The sequence below is a fragment of the Lynx rufus genome, unplaced genomic scaffold (assembly GCF_022079265.1).
Source record: "Lynx rufus isolate CCGP_SWC_20201006 ecotype Redwood Valley unplaced genomic scaffold, mLynRuf1.p SCAF_1, whole genome shotgun sequence".
Taxonomy (NCBI): Eukaryota; Metazoa; Chordata; class Mammalia; order Carnivora; family Felidae; genus Lynx; species Lynx rufus.
Genome location: NW_025814823.1, coordinates 169119692 through 169143784, shown reverse-complemented (window position 1 = coordinate 169143784; position 24093 = coordinate 169119692). Strand labels below are relative to the sequence as shown.

The 24093-nt window shown below is 33.5% G+C and overlaps 1 protein-coding gene across 1 annotated transcript in view; it reads right to left on the bottom strand.

The window, feature by feature from the left end:
- The window catches only part of FER (FER tyrosine kinase), a 404717-nt gene that overhangs the window by 231255 nt on the left and 149369 nt on the right, over nt 1-24093 (bottom strand). The window contains exons 9-10 of the mRNA XM_047090128.1: nt 14274-14366; nt 3126-3329 (exon numbers count right to left, since the gene is read on the bottom strand). Coding sequence (XP_046946084.1) covers nt 3126-3329; nt 14274-14366 — 297 coding nt within the window. The remainder of the gene's footprint in view (nt 1-3125; nt 3330-14273; nt 14367-24093) is intronic.

Here is a 24093-nt window from a genome sequence, read left to right as displayed (position 1 = left end):
AACAAAGATTTGTGTATATATTTTCTTATCAAATGGAACAAAACCATTTAAATCTCTGTGAAAATCTATCAACATTTATGACACAAAATAAACAGGTTTAGCTACAAACACTAAAGATGTTTAGATGCAAAGTCTCTTACATCAAGCACCCTAAACAGGCTAGTAACTATGGAAAAGGTCAGTGGATAACAACGAAGATTACAGAGATTGAGATAATCCTGTATGTATGTGTGTGTATATATATACACCTGGATTTACAAAATTAATAAATTTAGCATCTAATAAAAATTACAACTTAGGGTGCCAAAGTGGCTCAGTCAGTTAAGCGCCTGAGTCATGATCTCACAGTCCTGAGTCATGAGTCTCACAGATCTCAAGTTCAAGCCCCACGTTGGCTCTGTGCTCAAAGGCTCAGAGCCTAGAGCCTGCTTCAGATTCTGTGTCTCCCTGTCTCTCTGCCCCTTCCCCACTCGCACTCTGTCTCTCCCTCAAAAATAAAATAAAAACGTAAAAATAAATAAATAAATGAATAATTAAAAGAAAGTACAATTCTTGCTTGAATAAGACCAAAGATAGATATTCTCTCCTAGAACAGTGAAAAATGTAAAAATTAGAAGTATCTGTGTCCATCTTGATCATTCATAGTGTTCACATAATGTTCACAGCAAGCAGAGTTTCACAACCTGTTAAAAAGTAACTGCAAGGACTGCTGGGGCTCAATCAGTTAAGCCTCCGACTGTTGATTTCGGCTCAGGTCATGATGTTCTGGTCCTGAGATCAAGCCCCAAGTAGAGCTTACTACAGAGTGTGGAGCCTGCCCCTCCCCCACTAGTTCTCTCGTTCTCTCTCTCTCTCTCTCTCTCTGCCCACCCCCACCATCTTTCTTTCTCTCTCAAAATAAATAAATAAACTTAAAAAAAAAGTAACTGTAATATGGGGGTACCTGGCTGGCTCAGTTGGTTAAGCATCCAACTCTTGATTTTGGCTCAGGTCATGATCCCAAGGTCATGAGATTGAGCCCTGCATTGGGCTCTGCACTAGGTGTGGAGCCTGCTTGGGATTCTCTCTCTCTCTCTCTCTCTCTCTCTCTCTCTCTCTCTCTCTCCCCCCCCCCTCTCTCTCTGCCCCTCTCCTGCCCCTACATCCTCTCCTTCTCTCTCTCAAAAAAAAAAAAAAAAAAAAAAAACAAAAAGTAACTGTAATATGCAGCCAAAAATAAATAAATAAATAAAAGCTTCAAAATAATTGCCATCCTACACTGCAGTTGACAGAGACAATGTTGTTAAAAATAGCATTACTTGTGATTGTGAATACCTCAAACCTTAATATAAAATTCCAAAACAACACTTCATTAGTATTGAAATTTCACAAATAAATCTCATGGAAACCCAAAAGAAACTTTTTAAATTAACTTTTCCAATTACACGGATATTTCATATAAAGTACATTTTATTTTCTCTCAAGTGATGTCATCAAACAATGGTAAAAATGTCTAATATTTGCAAAGTACCTTACACCTTATGAAATACATACTTACTGATTTGATTCTCACAATTTTGGTACCAGCTATTACCCCCATTATTTCCCAAACCAGAGAGTTTCTAGAGTACAAACTGGGACAGAAACCCAACTCTTTTCATACTAAGTTCAGTGCTTTACCCACTTTTTGGTATTTTTCCTACTTTCTAAAATCTCATCTTTCTTTATGTCTTCCTTTCTTAGTACACCTGTCCCCTCATTTACATACAGCTTTTATAATCTACTACTGGATTATAAACTCCTTGATTGGACTATAATAGCCAATCACTAAATATGTCATAATGAATTCCCCCATTTATTGGCCCCTTTCAGGCAACAGGTATATGAGGAAGGAAATGAGATAATTTTAGCTCATGAAAGATTTACCTATACAAAGTGAAAAAGAATTTAAACCTCCCCAGTCTATATCACCTTAAAACTTCTTTTTTCAACTAATTTAAGAGCTCAACATTATATAGTGAGAATTAACTAAATAAAATTAGGCAGTGAAAAACCTGAGGCATTTACAGAAATACAGGCACTCTCATGTGTAACAGAGATCTTTGCAAAATTTCAGTGACAGAAGGAAGCTGAATAAAATCTTCAAATGTGAACCTGTAACAATGTGTTATTTTTAGAATATATTATGCTATTCATTTTAGTCACTTAAAACTAAATGGTGATATTAAAGACAAGGGATAATTTGCAAGTAGACCTTTTCCTTTTGGTTTCTAAGAATAATAATTTAAATTCCTACATTTTAAACTATGTGGTAATAAGGGAAATATTTCAGTCCTGTTTAATGTATGACATATTTTTAAAATAGTAGCTGTTAGAGCTTAGTAAATAGATGGAAACATTCATATAAATTTTAGTTTACAGTTAACCAATGACCTTTCCTTCTGTAATTCACATACCATTTTATAAATAAAGCCAACATGGTCACTGATTTTAACACGGAAGTTTATCTACATCCATAACTTAAAGGCACATACAAATTATGAGAGCTTTCCAAGATATGAGGAATGACATACTACTAGAAACAGTAGGTTGGATGCATGAAAGTAGGAAAATATTATTATCAAGGTGAGGTCTGAATACTATACAAAATTAACAATGAATTAATTAATAAATGAAGTGTTTGAGGGACGCCTTAGTGGCTCAGTGGGTTATGTATCCAACTGTAAATTTCACCTCAGGTCATGACCTTGCAGTTCATAGGCTCAAGCCCCTCATCAGACTCCCTGCTGACAGTGCAGAGCCTGCTTGGAATTCTCTCCCTCTCTCTGCCTTTGCCCTGCTCACACTCTCTCTCTTTCTCTCAAAATAAATAAATAAACTTTAAATGAATTAATAAACTTCAAAAATAAATTAAATGTGTAACAACTATTTTTAATTTCTAATATTTAAAAATACATATTTCCTTAACAAGATTAACATTTTAGTGAATTTTGGCACACTGTATTGAAGAAATTCAAGACAAAGTAAAACTAAATACTAAACATAAAGTGTTACAGGCATTTATCACAAACTATTCACCCTCTTATTATAATTTTACTGCAACGAATTATGTCAAAATATACATATAAACTAAATTGGAAACGTACATCAACAAATTGTATGATAAAGTGTCTCCTTTGTCCATCAGAATATACAGAAAGGACATATTCACCAGGTTTCCCATGACTTTCTCGCACCAAGAAGTCTCCTTGTTGTTTTAAAAGTTCTTGTGCTTCTATCCTGGGAATTGCACCGTGGTACCAGTCCTGTTCTGCCAGGGGCTTCTCACTTATGGAGACTGCATCAGAGTACTTGAGCAAACATTGAAAAAAAAAAAAAAAAAAGAAACAAATTAGAGAAAATAGGAATTCTTGCTGGTAAAATTTATAGTAATTATAAATACTTCTTACTTATGTTCCTCCTTTTAATTAACTGACTAAAAGTCACATAGTGAATCTGAATTTTTCATAATTAAAAAGATATGTATCTCCTGGAGCACAATATTAGCATTTAGTGTTGGAATTTATAATCTTATTCATCATATCATAAAGTAAATCCATAGATTTAAAATTTACCAACCAGATAATTACGATAAAAGGGGTATTATCAGAAAATTGTCACAAAACGACTTCATTTTCATTTAAATTAAAAGTTGAGTTAATTATTTTTATGGGAAAACTCTCAATGACATGGGCGGTAGACTGCCCATATGCTATATTTTAGAAGCAATATCTAAGGCTTTATTAGATGCTGCCCTGCTGTTATACCTTCCCATTCTTGCTCTCATTCCCCTGACTTCCTTAACCATTACCTCTGCCACATGTCTGGTCCTGACCCTGTAGAGCAATGACAATAAAGCCTTAGGAGATGCAGTATCATTGAAAATCACTAACATGAAATTACAAACATGTGGCAAAAACAAGGGAGGAATATTAGCCATGAGCATGGCAGGAAAAGCCATGAGCATGGCAAAATTATCTGTTATTTTAGGAGGCTTCAAATGCTAATACCGAATAACAGATAACTAAAGAACTAAGTATACCTCCTTGAAATTTTCTAATTGGTAATAGATGGAAATGGTTTCTAGTTACAGGTAAAAGGTACGTTTTTATTATCCAAAGAACTAAATTGCACTGGATGGTTAAGAGTACTCTATGGCTGAGGTACAAAAATGTGCACTAACTCTTAGGATTCTTAGAACACAATATGCACAATGTCTCATAAGAAAGTAATTTATAAATTTCCTCAATTGTATAAATTGGAAATTAGAATTAATAATAAATGAAAGGCAAATACTCATAGATAAGGTTTCTCACGCTGACATGATGAGCTGTATATAGGGACAAAGTGTGAATCTTTGTGGTAAATGAAAACTAGTTCTGAAGACAGTCTTCATTGTTTTGTACCACTGAAGAGGCCCAAAAGATATTGGTACAAGTTCTATTTTATATGATCTAAAACCCATCCTAATGATTAAAAAAAAAGAACCCTGAAAAATCCCAAATAGACTTCAAAGAAGAGTTCACATTTTGGTTTCTATTACTTCCACTTATGATATACTTAATTCCTTTAATATATACATGGTATGACTTACATGAAAATTTTTTGTAAGGTAAACAAGACTCATTCTTTTAGTACTAATTATGATTAAATAATATTTCAAGAAAATTTTAATCGTGTTCCCCAAAACGGATTTAAAGAACAAATTACATAAAGAACCAGCCACAACTATGAGATAACTGTGCCTTTAAAGACCAATGCATTATCCACACAAAATTAACTCTTCGTGTATACCGATACTAATAGTTTATCATTCTTAAAGCAGGTCGCCAAAATTATTAAATATATCTTTCCCAAAATTTTATCACAGCGTATCTCACTATAACAAACACCAACATTTTTACTGTAATAGAATATTTCCAAGAACTGCCCATGGCAAAAATTTTTTTTCATAAAAAATCAATAAAACAAGAAATTCAATGTCACCTCTTTGCAAAGAACTTGTTTTTATCATTATCTTTCAAGACGGTCTACCTCTTAGAAAGGCATCGCAAACAAGAATGTCACGTGCCTCATTCCTTATCCTATTCAACTTATCCTCCCAAATTTTGATTTATTTAGAACTGGAAAAATGCAGAGCCTGGAGTATTCATTAAGTCAGAAGGGCATTTGAAGCACAAAAGCTGAGCTAACACCAAGAAATTCATTTAAGGATTTGAATGTGAAGAATCTCTTTGGGGGGAAAAATCATCCTGAAAGAACATCTAAGTTTGTTTATTTGTTTGCTTTAAAAAAAAGAAGTGAATGGGAAAGAATTTATATTACTATTTCACAGGGATTATACACCAGTTGTTTGGATTTATTAGTTTCTTTGAAATAAAGAGCTGCTGTTCCCCAGCTCCTAGACAATATAAAATGTAAGCTGAACTGTGAGTGTGCATGTGAACTACACATATGTAGGAAAGCCCCCACCCATCCCCTGTCTGGGTCTATCAGGTTTTACAGGGACTTCTCTGCAAGTATTGGAAGGAATCTTTTTATTAATATGATTTTAATTAAATTCCAATACAATTTTGCAAGCTTGTTAGTAATAGAAGATAGAATGTTTCAGCAACAAAATCCAACATCCCAAGAGCTGTCATAATTACATCACAAAGGAAATGAAGCTTTTTACTTCAAATATCAGTAGGGAAAGATTTTTCCTCGTCAGTAAGTTATCTAAAAATTTTGCCCAAGATATGGGGAGGAGGGGGCTTCTTTTTTTAAAGTTATAATTAATCTAATACAATTACTGAGTTATACTTGATAAGACAATCTTTCCTGATTAATTGGGCTAGCTGTTTAGTTATTTTCTCTGGGCCTGGTTCTTAAAGGATAGTCCAGTAAAAACATACTGGGATTAGTCAAATCAAACAATTGGTATAAATGAAGATGCAATGGGTAGTCAATACTAGAAAATGAAAATATTTTTTTTCTTGAGGAAAGAATAAGAGTCTATTTTTTTCTTATCCTATTTCAGGATAATTTTCAAGTACATAAAGAAGATTTGTATGCCTTTATGTCAAACATTTCAGTGCCATATGAGCTCCTTTTGGAGAAGTAAAGAAAAATATTAAAAAAAAAAATCAAGAGTGAGTGGCTGGCTCAGTCGGTAGAGCATGTGACGCTTCATCTCATGATTGTAGGTTTGAGCTCCATGTGGGGTGAAGAGATTACTTAAAAAAAAATAAAATCTTAAAAAAAATCAAAGTCTAGATTCTATTAAAATTAGGCACCTAAGAAATGATTAAAAAAAAAAACCTAAAGTAAAACACCATGGAAAATATATAAGTAAACCTTTCAAGGAACTTGAACAAGCTAAATAAAAGTTCAACACAAACATAAAAATGTTTAATAATTTTTTAATTATAAAAATGATATTTAAGTACCTTTTCTATTCTTACATAAATTTAGCCATTAATTTAATAATCTAAGTAAAGAATTATTTCAAATCTAATTTAATATTACATTGGGGTGAGACCAAGTAACATTTCTCAAAAATTCCATAAAGACCCCTTTAATTTTATCACTGGAAAATTTGAGATAGGAATCAAACATCATACACTCAGAGGTAAGAGAATCACCAAACAGTTGCAAAAGGTTGGAAAAGGTCTATTGAAAATGAATCTGCCTGGTGGTAGTAAAAGCTATTTTCAGTGAAAGAAAAATGTAACCATAGGTAGAAAATATATTTTACATCATTTAGAGTTTGACAGTTGAATAAAAACATAAAATGAGAATATGAATAATAATGATATTTTTGCCACATTTTTTTCAAATTACTAAATAATTCCATTTTGAATTTATTGAATGAGTTAACTCTTAAAACAACGAAAAATAAAAAATAGCCCAGGTATTTGATCTTAATGATCATTGCCTCAGGCTAGACAAACAGGATGTAAGTTAAATACAGCAGGGTTCTGTCTTTATGAGGCACTAAGGTCTATCTGTATTCTACAAATTCTAATGTTTTTAGCAGTAAGGTAGAATTTATCCCTTTTTTTCATGTACTGATATCTTTAACCAAAATAAAGGTACTTCACCTAATGTTTATCTTCCACAACGAAACTAGCAACAAAACTCTTACTCACAAATTTCTTGATTTGTTGTACTTTTTGAGAACCTGAGTTTGTTTAGTCTTTAGCTAATAATATAACTGTTGCCTAGCATCAAAACTAGACAGAATTACATGCTGATCAGATTTGCATTCTAATATAATTCTTTCCAAAACTTTACCTAAAAAGATAGACAAGTAGGCCAAACTCATATATTAGCCTTACTTCCACAACTTCCAATTTCCTTGATTGCCTTTTTGTGCACCTTCTTGGATCTTTCATAAGAGACACTATCTCTAAAAAAATATATTTTCTAAAGGTCTTTCATTTTTGTTTTAATGCTTCTGCTTCCTCCTGTATCTTCTGATTTGCTCTGACTTTTTTTTCTTCTTTAGTTCCCATACTCTTCTTCTCTTTATTAGTAATCATTTTCTTTTTTCACTTTAGTATTTTTATCCATTTGCTTTTTCCAATTGTACTCATGACTCTCATTCATCCTCTTTTATCTGATCATTTCACTGCATGTTTTCTACACTTTTATTTTTTCGTTAACAAATATTCTTTCCTTAAGCTCATACAATATTATATATACAATGTGCCACAATATCACTAATAACACATTTAAGTCAATTAACTGTATTCAGTGCTAATTTCATGTTATACATATCAACTAAAACTATTACCAGATCATTCTAATAACTCATATCTCAGGAAATTTAAATGTTCATCATCAAATTGTGATTGCTTGTGAAGAATACAGTATCAGTCTGACATGATCAGATCATTGCTTTAAGCATTTGCTCAAACATATAAAAGAAGAGGGTGCCTGGGTGGCTCAGTCAGTAAGCATCCGACTTCAGCTCAGGTCATGATCTCATAGTTCATGAGTTTGAGCCCCGTGTCAGGCTCTGTGCTGACAGCTGGAGACTGGAGACTGCTTCAGATTCTGTGCCTCCCTCTCTCTGTTTCTCCCTTGCTCCCACTCTGTCTCCTCTTTCTCAAAAATAAATAAGCATTTTAAAAAAAGGTCTTAAAAAACAGATATTTGCTCTCTATACAGTAAAAGTATAGGTTATAGAAAATAAATCTGATAAGTCTTTCTTAAAAATTATGTGTGATAATGATTCAAAACTAGCAATTCTGAGAATAATATTTAGTTTTCCTAAACATAACTAACTGGACAGTAGAATTCAGTGTATGTATGGCAGTGATACAACGCAAGAATTTTTATTTTTATTTTCCCTTTTTTCTCATTTTCTACATCTTAGTGTCTGGGGGACAGGAGTGACTACAAGGAGGGGAGATAAATTAAAACCATAAGAGGAAACGAAGACAACTAAAGTTTAAAATATATAATATTTAACCTGAATTTAACAATATGCATTGTTAAAGGAAGTACAAGGTTGCTCTCCTAAGCTTAAAGGAGAACACTAAAGAACACAAGCAGTTTATTATGTTATGCTTGAAAAAAACTGCATTTCCCTATGCCAATGGTGGTAGCTAAGCATTATAATACTACTAGCATTATATCGCTGTATGACTTAAACATAGCTGAACTATAATTTTCTAATTTTTTGAAAAGAAGCGAGCAAGAAAATCTTATTTGCTATATTATTCTATATAATGGAAGCATATCTTTATTTTCCAATGTTCTTATTTTCTAAATTTTAGTATGAAGTGATTCTAAAATTGAAATAGCATATATGCCAATACAGTATAGAAAAATATGAATCTTAAGGAGGCAAGAGTTGAATAATTTAATAATTCTTCTGAATTATTAAGAACAGTTATTTGGACCAAGATGTGCTTTATTCTGGTTTTAAAGTACATTTTTCAGAGAGTGATACTATTAGAAAGGCATTATACACTTCATAGATCAGTGATACAACTAGTACTCACAAGGGGATGTAAGATGGAACAAGTTGTTTGCTCCAACACTTGCTAGGGAAATCCTGTAGTAAAAAGAGGGCTCTGAGAAAGGGAAGTATTCTTGATATGGCTAGAACAGATCTCATTAAATATAATGTGGCTCTAAGACTTCCAATGGAAATGGACATGCATGGTTACAGTAGGCTTCCAGATTATGCAATTAATCCTAATATCTCTGGCCCTGACTTCAGAAGCAGTCTCTGAGAAATAGTTCTTAAAGCAAAATTATAACCTCCTGCAGCATGGGGAGATGCTGGATGTACAGTAGTTCTCTGAGTCCAAAAGTACTAATGATTGGTTATTTCAAGCTTTTAGCACATTGAGAAAAAGAACACATTCTTGCAGCTGTTATATTAAAATACTATTCTGATCATAACAGTAAGTATTAAACATACACCATCAGATGCTATAATTCGATTAAAGCCAAATTCATCTATCACCTAATTATCTTACACTCTCCCTGCCATCAACATTGTTGATGGAAGTATTATTCCATGAGACTGTCTTCAAATAAGCTCTACATTGTAGCCACACTATTAAATATGTTGAAATAAATAGCTATGGCAAGTCCAATGGGAATAATATAAAGATTAATACTAATTTCATTTCCCTATGTAAAATGTGATTAATTTCCTTATTTTATCTAAAATTATACTTATACTTCTAATTTTTATATGTTCATTTGAATAAAGAAACAGTGATTTCATAGTTGTTACTTTTTTAGGATTTTATTTTTTTTTTTAATTTTTTTTTTCAACGTTTATTTATTTTTGGGACAGAGAGAGACAGAGCATGAATGGGGGAGGGGCAGAGAGAGAGGGAGACACAGAATCGGAAACAGGCTCCAGGCTCTGAGCCATCAGCCCAGAGCCTGATGCGGGGCTCGAACTCTCGGACCGCGAGATCGTGACCTGGCTGAAGTCGGACGCTTAACCGACTGCGCCACCCAGGCGCCCCTAGGATTTTAAATTAAATGTTCCCACACACAAAAGAATGGATTTGGACCTCCGCTGTGTACCATATACAAAAATTACCTCATAATGGATCAAAGACCTATATATATAAGGCGGAACTATAAAACACTCATAAGAAAATAAAGGTGAAAATTTGTATGGTCTTGGATTAGACAACAGTTTTTTAGATATGACATCAAAAACATGTGCCAACAAAGAAAAATGGATAAGTTGGACTTTGTTAAAATTAAAAACTTTTGTCAGAGGCACTATCAAGAAAATAAAAAGATAATCTGCAAAATGAGAAGAAAACATTTGCAAAGTATATATCTGATGAGGAGCTTGTATGCAAAATATATAAAGAACACTTATAACTCAAGAATTAAAAAGCAATCCAATTGAAAAGTGTTCAAAGAAAATGAACAGTCTTGTCTCTGAAGAATGTACACAAGTGGCTAATAAGCATGTGAAAAGATGTTCAACATCTTAGTCATTAGGAATATGCAAATAAAAGATATACCACTTCACATCCACTAATATGACTATAATTTTAAAAATTGAAAATAACAAGTGTTGATGACATTGTAGAGAAATTAGAACATCCATATACTGCTAGTGGAAATGTAAGAGTGCAACCACTGTGGAAAACTGTTGGGCGGTGCTTCAAAAACTTAAACATAGAATCACCATATGACCCAGCAATTTCCAGGTATATAATGGAGAGAATTGAAAAATACATGTTCACGTAAAAACTTGTACATCAGTGTTCACTGCATCATTATTCCTAACAGCCAAAAAGTGGAAACAACCCAAGTTTCCATCAGCTGATGAATGGATAAGCAATATGTAATAAATTCATATAACAGAACATTATCCAGTCATAAAAAGAATGAAGTATTGTCACATGCTACAACACAGATGAACCTTGAAAATATTATACTAATTGGAAAAGACTAGACACAAGAGGTCACATATTATAGGATTCTATTTATGTGAAATGTCCAGAACAGACATACCCTTCAAAAGTGGATTAATGATTGCCAGAAAATGGGAAAAGGAGAGAACTGAGACTAACTACCATTGGGTATGGAGTATCCTATAAGGGAGATGGAAATGTTCTGGAAGCCAACAGTAGTGATAGTTGCACAACATAGTCAGTATACTAAAAACCACTAAGTGTACACTTCAAAATGGTGAATTTCATGTTATGTGACGTATACCACTATAAAATATTTTAAATATTTACAAAATATTTTAAATATTTATAAATATTTTATAATTTTAAATATTTATAAATATTTTAAATATTTTAAATATTTATAAAATATTTTAAAAACTATGTAATTTTAGAAAGTTTGTTATAGAGAAAAAATCATTTAGAACAATAAAAAATTCTTTCTGTTTTATATTTATCAAATAAGAATACTCTAAAAAATACCATATTGTATCAGAAAAAAATTTTAATTATGATTAAGTAGTCTCTAAGACTTAGATTATCACACTTAACACCTGAAACCTTCACATTCATACTAAGACTCAAGACCTCAATTACTCGTGTATTTGAGGGGAAAACCCCTCCTTCAAATAATGTTAAGATAACTAACATTTTAGAGAAAAGGTTGTGCACATCTATTCCTAGTGAAGAATAGCGTCATAAACCGCAGACTGCCTCAATCTTTTTGGTTCATGAGCTTACTAAATAAATCAGGGAATACCAAAGGGCACTTAACTGATAAAGCAATGATCGTCTTCAGCTTGAAGATGCACCAACTGGGCCCTGAGGAAGTGAACATTCTCTAGAATTCTCAGTTACAGAGAGAGCATTTTCTTAGAAGAAATGGGCATCTCATAGCTTTGAGGACGTTCATAATTTATGAAAAACCGATCACAATGTGTATTTGAATGAGGTACATGCTTTGTGGGAAAGGCACTTCAATTTATTTCAGCTAACAGCAGTTTGTTAACACCAAACTTTTACCTATGTCAGTCACTGTCAATTTGGTAATTTTACTTAAGAACAACATAAAGACCACTTTTAAATGGAAAAAATAACATGTAAATACCTTCAATGATTAAAAAGTTATGATTTGTACCATTAATTCATTAAGATTGTGCATATTATGTCTGACTTAATTTTAGGATAGCCAACTCTATATAACGTCATCATTTTGAACTAACTGGATTTCTTCTGTTTCTATATGTAAATGAGCACGTCTTTCCATACATAAAAGAAAAAACCCTCTCACCCTCTAATCGACCCTGACTTATCAAAACAGGCTCTGGCTGGAGCCAAAAGATGAAGTTCTCATAACTATGACCTTCAAAGTGATGTATGTAACTTGAAGCCTCAAAAGCCATGGCTGCATTCCTAGACAACTGTCTCCAGGGCATCCCAGGTTGTGGGGAAAACAAATGAACAAATATTGGGAGTGTTCGCCCATGTCCACTATCAGAGAATTCTTATTTTTCTGTCACTAGCTAAAACTTGAAGCTCTAAATTCCACTCTCCTAATTTTACACCTAATAACCCTGAAGATAGCCTTGAGTTTATAATAAGCCTTCCTTCTCAAGCATGTAAAATAGTTTACTAAAGGAAAGTTGGGCAGAGGGATCACCTTTCACAAATTAGCTCACCAATAAACTGCTACTAGTTGCTGGCAAAAAGACCACTCACCTAAGTGAAACAAAGGTGAGTCAATGACAACTATGTCAAGTGTTTCACTGAACTACTTTCATGTTAAATAATTTTATGAAGTGCAAATGAGGTATTTGAATGTTTCCTTTTAAGAAGTGATGTTCCTTTTTTTTCCTCTTTTTGAAGAACAGATCTGAACATTTTCTTTTAAGAACATTTTTTTTCTTTTTTAAAAATGTTTTAAGTATTTATTTTCAAGAGCTCTTCTTTCTTTTCTTCAAATAAGTTATCAAAACCTGTCCTCATAGTCTCCAGAATTGGCCACAGATTCCTAATCAAGTCTCCTATACTTTACTTTGAACATCAAATCATAATAAATTAAGTCCTATGAACTACTATTTATCTGTGAAGTTGTAAGTCATTAACTTAAGAAAACAAGAGTAGTATATGGGTCTTAAAAGAGACTTACTCTATCATGCAGTTTTTGCCTATAATTATTTTTATTTTCATTTGCTATTAATGCCACAGGAGATGGTCTGATGAGTTCACAGCCCCTCCCTATTGCCATAGAACACTTCTGGATATCAGAAATGACAATAGGAGCATTGAAGGCTAACACTGAAGTAGAAAATCTCTCTTATATAAAAATATAATTTTCTTTCTTTTTAATTAAAATACCCGATGCTTTGCCTTAATTGTGTATAAAAAGAATGTTGCTTGAGTGGAATAAATATGGGAACCCGTGTTACATATTCAAAAGGAATCATAGCAAATAAAATCCAAAATGTGACATTTTACTAATCTATAGTTAGGAAATACTTTGTTTTTCTAAATAAGACCAGGTCACATTATTTTAAACAGCTAAACTTTTAAAGAACAAGAAATAATATTAAGATATTATGAGGTAGAAACTTGGAAAAGATGGGAGGGAAAGCACATAATTAATTTGTACTGAATATTGTTGTTTTGATCATCATTCAATAAGACCATCATCTTAAAGCTCTATTGTGAATGAGGGATAGCTAGGAAAAAAAGTTTGATAATTTAGTTTGAAAGATAATGAAGTAAGAAAAATACGTTAAAATTTTATATATAAACGGAAAAAGAATATACTTCATCTTGTTTGCCTATGGCTGTTGTTACCTAGAGATTTATAATATTCTATGCACCACAGTGTTATGCTAAACCCAAATTTCAAACAGACTTGAATAAAATTAAAATGTTTTTAAAAATATGAACATGCATATAAACTGATATTTTCAAAAATACATAGATAATAATTCCTATCATTAAAAAATGTTTCACTGGAAAATAAATTTTCTATGCTCTTCTTCTAATAAAGCCACAAAATACATAAAATGTTTCCTAGAATTATTTGTCTGTAGTACAGGAAGTCTGCAATAAAAGTTTATTTCTTTCCTCCCATATCAGAGTTACATGTAATTTTACTCTATACATATATGAATAGATTCATATGCATAAATAAGCTATATAATGTACCTTGTTTTCTATTTGTAAGGACAAATTTACATACGATATTCACTGTTTATCAGAAAGAAGCTAAAAAAAAAAAAGAGAGAGAAGAAAAAGAAAGAAGCTAGACAATGACTATTTTCAGTAGCACATAGAGTTCATCCTACTTACTGTTGAAGAGCCCAGTGCAGATTTTGGAGACCTAATTATTCCAGCAATTGAATGACGAATAGACTCAAACTTGGAGAGCCTCTCCTTTCTTTCCTGGAGAGATTAAGAGAGAAGCCTTCAGCAATAGTAAACTAGTTTACACACATCTATGCTGGGTATTTATGTATTTATCCACCGCTTACCACATCTTCCAACTAAATAAAACATAATCCTGAAATTTAAGATGACAAATAATCAAATGCATATAAACTCTATAGTTTTTTACTTTCCTGGTCCCTCAAGAAATGTCTTGATTTGGGGAGCAGTAAGAAAGAAATAAAAATTCATAAGAGGAGAGAAAATGAGAAATGCAAAGGAAATTCATGGGAATTTCATGGGAAATTCAAGTATTAACATGCAGGAGAAGAAAAAAAAAAGACACAATTTAAAAGGAACCAGTCTAACACAGATTTCAGGTAGCACTATAGTTGTAAGGGATTTTCAAGAAACAAAATAATAGGGAAAAAAGAGGAGAACTATACTGAACACATTTTTTTTAAACAGTGAATCCCAGGGCTGCCTAAGTAGCTAGGAAATTTCACAAAGATTCACACGATCATGATGACGATGATGATGACCCGATCACTGGAGAAGGACGATGATGAAAAAGTAAAACAGGAAGGGGATAATGGTAGAATTCCACTAAGGGAAGTCAGTTCAGACTGCTACTTGCTTTAGGATAAATATTTCCAAGTATCATGCACCACAGTTGAAGGAAACTTTTCCTGAAAATTTCATATCTTCAGATCCATTTAACAAATGCAAGTTAAGGGTTGGGTAAGAGGGTAGAAAAGAAGAAAAAGAAGAACAAAAATGAAAAACAGAAGGTAATAAAGAAGCATGTGTGAGGGCTTGTAATGGAAGGTGGTCAATTTTCCAATAATGACTACATTTCAACTGTTAATCAGTAGCAGGCAAAAGAACTCAAGACCTTATTGCCACATGCTGTATTTCCATGTCTTCCATCAGCTGTGATGCTCAATTTTCCTCATCCCTGGAAAATAACTAAAGCAGGCCACAAATAACATCTTCTGTTTCTTTTGTCTCTAACATGTTGGGTATGTGTCTCTCTGTAGTAAATGCAGACATCTGTAGCCATATGCTCTCTGATACACACGGTAGTTTCTGAAACTCAACTTCTGTCTCCCACTTCATTTACTTTTCATTCTAATAGTTGCAGTACTAATATTCTTTTCATTCTACAAATATACACATATTAATCATTTAAAATAATCTTACAAATGGTAACACATGTATAACACATAGCAATATATTTATATGTAGTATATATTATATGTAGTATATTTATATGTAGTAATATATTTAAAGTATGTAATATGTTTACCCATATTTATATTTATAGTATAATGTATAATATAATGTGTTCTCATAGAGTGATATAATTATATATAGCACACATACTGAAAAGTACTGTAGTGGCTATGGTTTTCTACTCCCCAGCTCAAGTGGGGAATTTCTACAAGAATTGTAAGAACTGAAAAGCACATGAGAGGTTATGCAGAAAAGTCAAAAATTCAGGGGAGATTTTTACTTATTAGAAAGCATTTTATTTGTATATGATTTAATAATATGCACGGAAACAACAACAGTAATTCTCCTCAAGCTACATCTTGGCATCAAATCTTATGACAGGAAAGATAACCATTTCCCCAAAAAACCTTTTGTTAATATTAAAAAAGAAATCATATTCTTAAGAAACCAACACCAGATAAATTTAACGGATAGGTCCAGGTTGGGGTAAAGAACACTTCAAAACCTGCTTCTTTTGTATTAAATGGTATTGTGTGGTCAAAGGGATACAACTAATAAAAAATATATATCCTTTCATTCAAAGGTACTCTTTAAGGACGCCTGGGTGCCTCAGTTGGCTGAGCATCCAACTCTTGGTTTTGGCTCTGGTCATGATCTCACAGTGCATGAGTTCAAGCCCCACTTCGGTCTCTGCACTGAGAGTATACAGCCTGCTTGGGATCCTCTCCCTCTCCCTCTCTCTCCTTCTCCTCCATGCTCTCTCTCTCTCAAAATGCATAAATAAACTTAAAAAAAATAAAGGCACTCTTTAAATAGGTTGATCTAAAAAATGTATTATCACAAAACAATAAGTAGACCTTAAGTTTTCTTACAGGAAAAATTAAATACAAATAAAGTTTACACAAAACTTTAACCAGTGTCAGCTCACTTGGTGCCCAAATTTCCACAAATAAAACGTGAAACTCACTTGCTAAAGCTGGTCTACATAGCATTATATATCAACTTTAAATTAAATACCTCAGACTGTGCTGAATTCACTGACAGTTGATTTTTATATCAGTGAATTACAAGGCTACTTCAGAAATTAAAACTGAAAATCTTCCCTTCAATTACCACGGATACAGTAACTAATACTACCTTGTAGGCCTGCTAGGGCTGGCATTGATGCACTCTTTTTGCCCACCTCAAGTTATGACAAGGTAAAGAACTTTCTCCAGATAATAAACACAAGCATTAGCTCCAGCAACAGGATGGCCCCTCACAGTGGAGGGAGTTGGGGGTCAGTGAAGGGGGGGGGATATGAGGGGCGTATCATGAAATAATATTCTGATGAGATGCCCAGAAAAATGTCATAAGTGTAGCTGTAAACCTATCTTGAAAAAAAAGTTCTAGATGAGGTATCAGTTTCACATCTCATTCAAAAATAGTTTTTCATTTTCATTATTTTAAAATTAACTGAAGGGTCTCACAATTTCTGTCTCCCACAGTCTCTCTCTCCATATATATATGAAAATTTTTCATAATAATTAAAAGTTTCCCTATTATCTATTTATAAAAAATAACTCTAGGAAACAATACCTAAAGTACTTACAGTTCAAGTAAAACTATCCCTATCAGGTTTTGAAATTATTCTTCACTAAAAATCCCAAACTGCAATAAAAAGCAGGCTCTCAGGTTACCTCCATCATCCTCTGCTTACTGACGCACAAGCAAAGATAGAAAAGGCAAGAATCAAGACTGTGCTGATGGGAGTAACTGACAAAAATCAGCAGCTCTACCAAATGACAACATATGTACATGGTGTAGCAAGTTACAAATTAACGACTTGAACCAAAAAGCAGGTTAAGAGTTCTCAGAGCAAGGCTCCTAAAGGAAGCTCTAAGGTACAAAGAATAAGATTTTGATGTCAGAAGGAATAAGGAGTATGAATGTGGGAAAATTACTTCACTACATAGGCTCTCAGTTTCTATATCAGCACACAGTACACTGGACTAGATAAAGTCTTCATTTCAAAATTTCTGGGGCCATTATTCAACTCCCCACTCATGTGTATTGCATTGATCACTGGCAAAATTCCCAAAGAAGAGCTCCATGTATCAGGCTGGCTAGTTACCAGAGTTACCTCCCTTAGAGCCTTAAGTCACATTCTCCCTGAGGCGTCCTCAAACTTGAGCTCTGAAAACGTGAGACATGCCACAGGGACGTGTTTTATGCTAATAATACGTCATTAAAATAATAACCAAATATTATTTCTCACAGGCTTCTGTAAATAATGCCAATCTAATAACATTCTTAGAAGGAACAATGAAAGTAATTATTTGGCCCTATAGGAACAGTCAGATACATATTCAAATCAGGAGGCAATAAGGATCAAGAAAAAGATAACATTCATGCTAAGCTCCAGGCTGAGTGCCAAATATCTTTGAGACTACTTATGCAAAGCAGCCATGAAATTTGGAGGGATTTTGTGAGAAATAACTACAGGAAAATTATGACCCCAGAGAAGATTGTCTCCTGAAAAAACTTCTAGTCTGTTGATAAATGACTCCATAATGTAAATGAAATACTGCAAGTATCGATATGTCCTTCATAAAAAGGAATGCATTTATAAATAAACAAATAACTTAGTCTTTTGCAGGTGTTGATTTGCTGGGGAGAAGGAAGAATACAGAGTTTTTATTCCCATCAGGATATAGAATTTAAGTACTGAAACAGTCTGTAAATGATTTATTTTAGCAATTGGGGTCTGACTGAAGACAAATCATTTAGAAGCGTTCACTGCCTAGTAACCTAGTTTGTCATGCTGTTTTTCTTTGATGCTTGCATATTAAGAATATTTATTAAAAGAAAGAAAGACTGCTTGCTAAGCCAACCATTTTCATATTCTGAAATAATGAAATTGGAAACCAAATGTGCAAAACGAACATTTGAATGATTATTAAGATTTTGTCTTAAAATAACAATGCTAAGAAAATTTACAGTATAATAGAACAGAGTTCACTGAAACTGAGGGTGTAAAATGTCATATTGTTCTTCTTGCTTTCTTGACTGTATACCTCTTAACTAAGATGTCTCTAGGGAAACAAGACCCAAGCAAGACCCAAGCAAGAGGCTAGACTCATCTTAACAGGTTCTGCCTGTAAAACAAGTAAGGGACATAATAAAGCAAGACATGTATCTTATTTGCTTAAACGAGTAAGACAAAGAATGCATTAAAATGAGAGCAAAAGTACTATTTCATTAGAGGTCCCTGTGTCTAGAAATCGAGGCACTTTGCCAACTCCAGCCACACTTGCACAAACTCCCGAGCTCACCACTCTATTTACCAACTTGACCAATGTCTCTTCAGATACGTTTTTTACTCCTGTCTCTTTCTCTCCTCTCCTTAGATTCTAAGGATTCATTACGTGTATGTTCATTCACGTATCACCTCGTGATCTCAAGTACTGTTTTTCTTTACCTTTTTGTTCTTGTTTGGATACTTTCTATCAACCTGTATTCACATCTCAGTGATCTACTACTGATTCCATTTAATAAATCCCTTAGTTCTAATATATTTTTCATTTCCAGAATTTCCATTTTTATAGCATCAAAATCACTGCTGTGATACCCCCATCTTTCACACACGTTGCCCATGTTTTCTACTAGATCTCTTAGCATTTTAAAAATAGCTAAAGACATTGATAATTCCAATAACGAGGCCACCTGCCTCTGTTTCTTTTCTTAGCTGTGAGTCACATTTCTTATTTCTCTTTTTCTCTTTTTAGTGTTGCATACTTTTTGATTGTGTGCTGAATGGTTTGTATAAAAGAACAGCAGAATCTGAATCCAATAATATTTACCTCAAGAAAGACGAGCATATGCTCCCTTTTCTGTCACACTGCTAGGTTGGGGCTATAGGTAACAAGCTGGGTCTGGCCTTTGTTGCAATTTAGTTTGAATCAGTTCACCACCAGCTTCAAACATTCTGAGAGCTAGATCAGGAATTTCCCTTCAGCTAGGAATGGAATCTGAGCCCTGACAAGATTCCAGTATCCTGATTAAGCTTCAAAGTCAATCCATCAGCTTTAGGAACTATAGATGATCTCTCCAAGCTTTGCAGTTTCTTTGGGGGAGTGTTGGGGGAGTGCTAGAGAGTTCTCTTTGCTTCACACCCACTACTGTATGTATCTAAGAAGATACCTTACAGCCCTTACATATGGTCTCCTGTGACTTTCCATATCCAAACTGGATACAGAAATTCATATGCATTTTATAAGACAAGTAATCTATTAGTCATCTTTTTATCAGCCTTTATTCACAAACCAAGAAAATGTACAAAGATACAAGTCAAGGATCTTCAGTATGACAAAGAAAAAAGCCATTCATTCATCAAAAGTTACAGAGACTTGTGTCCGACTACCATTTTCCAAGGTAGTCAATTACCACAAAAGGCCTTCAGAGTTCGAGTCTATACTCCTCAGAATATCATTTGAAGGCTTAAACTCCACTCAACTAAAAAGTATTCATTCTTATTATTTTGGTTTGGTTGGTTTTCTTTTGTTTATTGCTTTTGGGGAATAGGGAAGATGAGTTAGACTGGTTTTGTATTTGGAGCAGAAGACCTTTGCCGGATATTATAAAGTCTACTATATATATACTTCAGTTTTGTATAAACTATGTTTTAAGTTTCCAACTTCATCTAAAAAGTTCCCTGAATGGTTTCACTTTTTCGTATCTCATACGTGCACATGCATCAGTAATCCTGCTCTCAGTTCAGAGAGCCTTTTGTTACTGGAAGTAGTAACTGGGAATGGTTAGGAGTTTTAAGGCCTCAGTCAAGATTTTATTTATTAGAAACAGAAACTGTGGGACCTAAAAAAGAAATCCCAAGATTTAATTTAAAAAAACAGAATATAATAAATTTTAAAGACAGGAATGTGGTGCTTATAATATTGCACATCTCTTACCAGCAAATAAAATCCAACCGGGAGATCTGTATTAGAAGTCCATTGGGTACCAGGCACTTGTCTCACCCTCAGCCCTCTGAGAGAAGTTGCCACATTATAGGACTATTGGAATTGACTGCCTGAGAATGAGGTCAGTACAACAGAGGGTGGAGCTGAGGAAATGATGACAGACAAATTCTTGATGACATGGTTGGAATCTCTGGATCTATCCAGGTACATGAGTAGATAAACTCTCTTCTGTGCTTTAACTATACTGCCTTGGTTGACTATTACATGGAACCACTACAGGAGAGTTTCCTAGACTATCTACTAGCAATTAAAGATTTCCAATAAACAATTATAAAAGTCACAACTGTCACTAACAAAACAATATACTAACTTACCTTTCTATGTTTTGGACATATATTTACTTTTAATAGAAAAACAAACCTTCTGATATTGAAATACACTAACATAATTATAAATTCTTTGTAAAAAACACTTATTGTGTTATGTTGTATTTTGTTGTGATAATTACTTTTGTTTATTCCTATTAATTTAACAGTTTCAGCACATGAAATTCAAAATAATTGCTCAACATGTTTGGAAAAACCCTTGTTTGGATGATTAACAGATGTTATACCACAAAAGGTTCAGTAGTCCCATAAATTTTAGAACTGCTCTATTAATCAAATTTAAATAGGTTTCTTAGATGCAGTATGTCTCAGAGCCTTAGTCACACATTAGTACATGTACTCTTTTTGGGAAAGAAATATTATTCTGCAAAATTCATTTTCAAGAAACATTATCACAAAGCTTTCATTCTGTGGGGTTAGAAGGGGAAACATTTTCTTCTACTTAACATCACTCATGGCTTCTTGGATATTATCATCACATGTAACAGCTCCAAAGTAACTAATGAAAGCACCTCTCTTTCTGGTCACAATCTCTTACCCCATTACTTTGCTTTCAACCAGTACCACTATCACCATTTTTCAACCTCACTGGACCCTAAAGCTTTGAGTCTTCTTGTTTCTCCCAATCAATCACCTTTCCTTTCTTCTCTTCTCTCTTTATCTAACTGAGATGCCATAATATATCATTTCAGTGATGCTCTTGCCAATACTCTAAATCCTGTGCTATTCTCTCTCTTAGTTGCACCCATGTAACAAACCCCAAATCTGGATAGTTGGATAGATCCAACTATCTGCTCTCTCTGAGTATGCACTCAAGAAATTCATCACAGCTGGAGAGAATCACATGATTATTACTTTCTAATGGGTCCCAAATATCTGACAGTACCTCTACATTTCTCCGGCCAACTCACTTCTTACTCTCCCACTGTTATTGTCAAACCTTTCCCACTCTTCTTGTGCCTAAAACTGCCCCATTCTACCCCCTCCAGCTTCTTTAGAAAGAAACTACAAGTCAGAAATCCCTTCATCTTGCCTTTTCAGATCTACAGATCTATTATTTCTCTTCCCTTCTAATCTGTTTCCCCATTTGGAAATATGGAGCTGTCTCTCATTTGTGGCTGACCTCTCTACTACTACTTTGTATTTCATCCCCTCCTGCTCTCCCAAGAACATTAAACGTTACAAGAACCTAAAAGATCTTTCTCTCTGAAAACTTGTTTTTTTCTTCCTATTCCATCAGCTTTTATACATGTTTAAGTTGCTCTTACAGGAAAAAAAAGGAGAAGCAGTAAGGGAGAAAGGATGGAGAAGGGTAGGGAAGGAAGGATGAAAAGAGGAAGGGAACTGCTCCTTCAGCACACACCCTCCTCCTGCTAATGCTTTTTCTCCATAAACAAAATTCCTGAAAGAGTTATCTATGCTTCCGGTCTCCACTTTTCTCTCCTCCCACTCATTCCTCAATCAGCTCCCATTTCACTTTCATCTCATCACCCAAGCAAGCACATGCTTTTAAGAAACCCAACAAACTTCATTTTACTAATCTGACAAAGGACATTTCTTACTATTGTACTTGACCTCATGGAATAATTCTCCTCTATTGACCATATACTCTTACTTGAAACATTTATTGCCCTGACCCACTCTCCCCCTACAGGCAAAACATGGTCATGTGCTTTCAAGATCCACTGGCTTCTGGTATCCTCTCTCCTCACTCTATACTTCCTCCCTAGGTAACATTTTACATGTTCCAACTTCAATTACCACCTAAGCCAAGCCCACTCAGAATTTAAATCTCCAAATGAGACTTTACCATTGAGCTACAATCCTATATATGCGTGTGTGTGTGTGTATATATATATATATATATATATATATATATATATACTAATATACACAGGTACATACCTATATAAATAGGTATATATATGTACATATACATACATATAGGATATATATGTGTATATATGCGACTTCTCTACTTGGTTACCATAAAGACAGAAAAAGTCAACATATTTCATACTGAACTCAAAACTTCCAAGCTGCCCTTTTTTGGGAGTCTCTCATTTCAAGGAATGGTATTAATCATTCTGTTATACAAGCCAGGATCTGCAAGCCCAACCTCACACTCACAATATAAACTCCAAGAGGACAGAAGATGTTATCAGTTTGTTACTAAAATTATCTAAACATTAAATAAATGTTACATATTAATGACATTGAAGCAAGACAATAGCTATCAGACATCATTTAATAAATAAATAAAAGAGTAGGTTTACTTGAACTACTCTTTTGCGCTAAAGAACCTCAAAGGCCTCTTAGGAGGAAAACAAAACTGACAGGCTGAAATTAACCAGGCATTCCAATTATACATAACATTCTAACTCATATTGACTTTAAGAAATCTGCAGGTATGTCTGTTTGAATTTTGGGAAACCCTCAAAAACAACAGAAGACTATCTTAGGAGTTGAAATATTTTTCCTTTTAACATTTTTTAAAAAAATGGACTCTTCCAATGATTTTGATTTAGAAACTAGCTGTGTTCACAAATAGCTCAAAATTTTGGTACAAGGAACATTTAACTTATTAAAAACAGGTTAAGGAATGGCATAATATGTATCCAGAAATAAAAATGTATTATTTAATCATAATTTGCCAATTAAAGTTAAATACTACGTCCACTGGAAATCTATGCTAAAAAGCTCAGTACCGGGTCTCTATTTCTTATATAATAGGCTCTAATCTGCTTAAGATAATAAAGCACCCACTGGATATACTGGTATTTTCAGAAGCTCATTAACTATCTCATCAACAAGCAATAAGTAGTGTAGAATCAACAAAAATCAATAGCATACTAAACTAATGGCCTTGAGTAGTCAGGCATAATTCCAAATATCATACTTGAAATCAAGAATATTTTTGATTAAGTGTCTTGATCCAAAGCACAATTTTTCATCTGAAAGTTAAAAATGGGTACTCAGCACATAACTATATCAAAGGTTTCACAAAATTATTAAAAGTACAAAAATGGCCATTATTATTTAAAATGGTATTTTTTATTAAGCAGAATCATTACATTGAAGAAAAAGTTTAAAGACTGAGAATTTGAACATTCACTAAATCTCTTTGCTGCTACTAAGTTCCCCATCGATTTTATAACTAGTTTT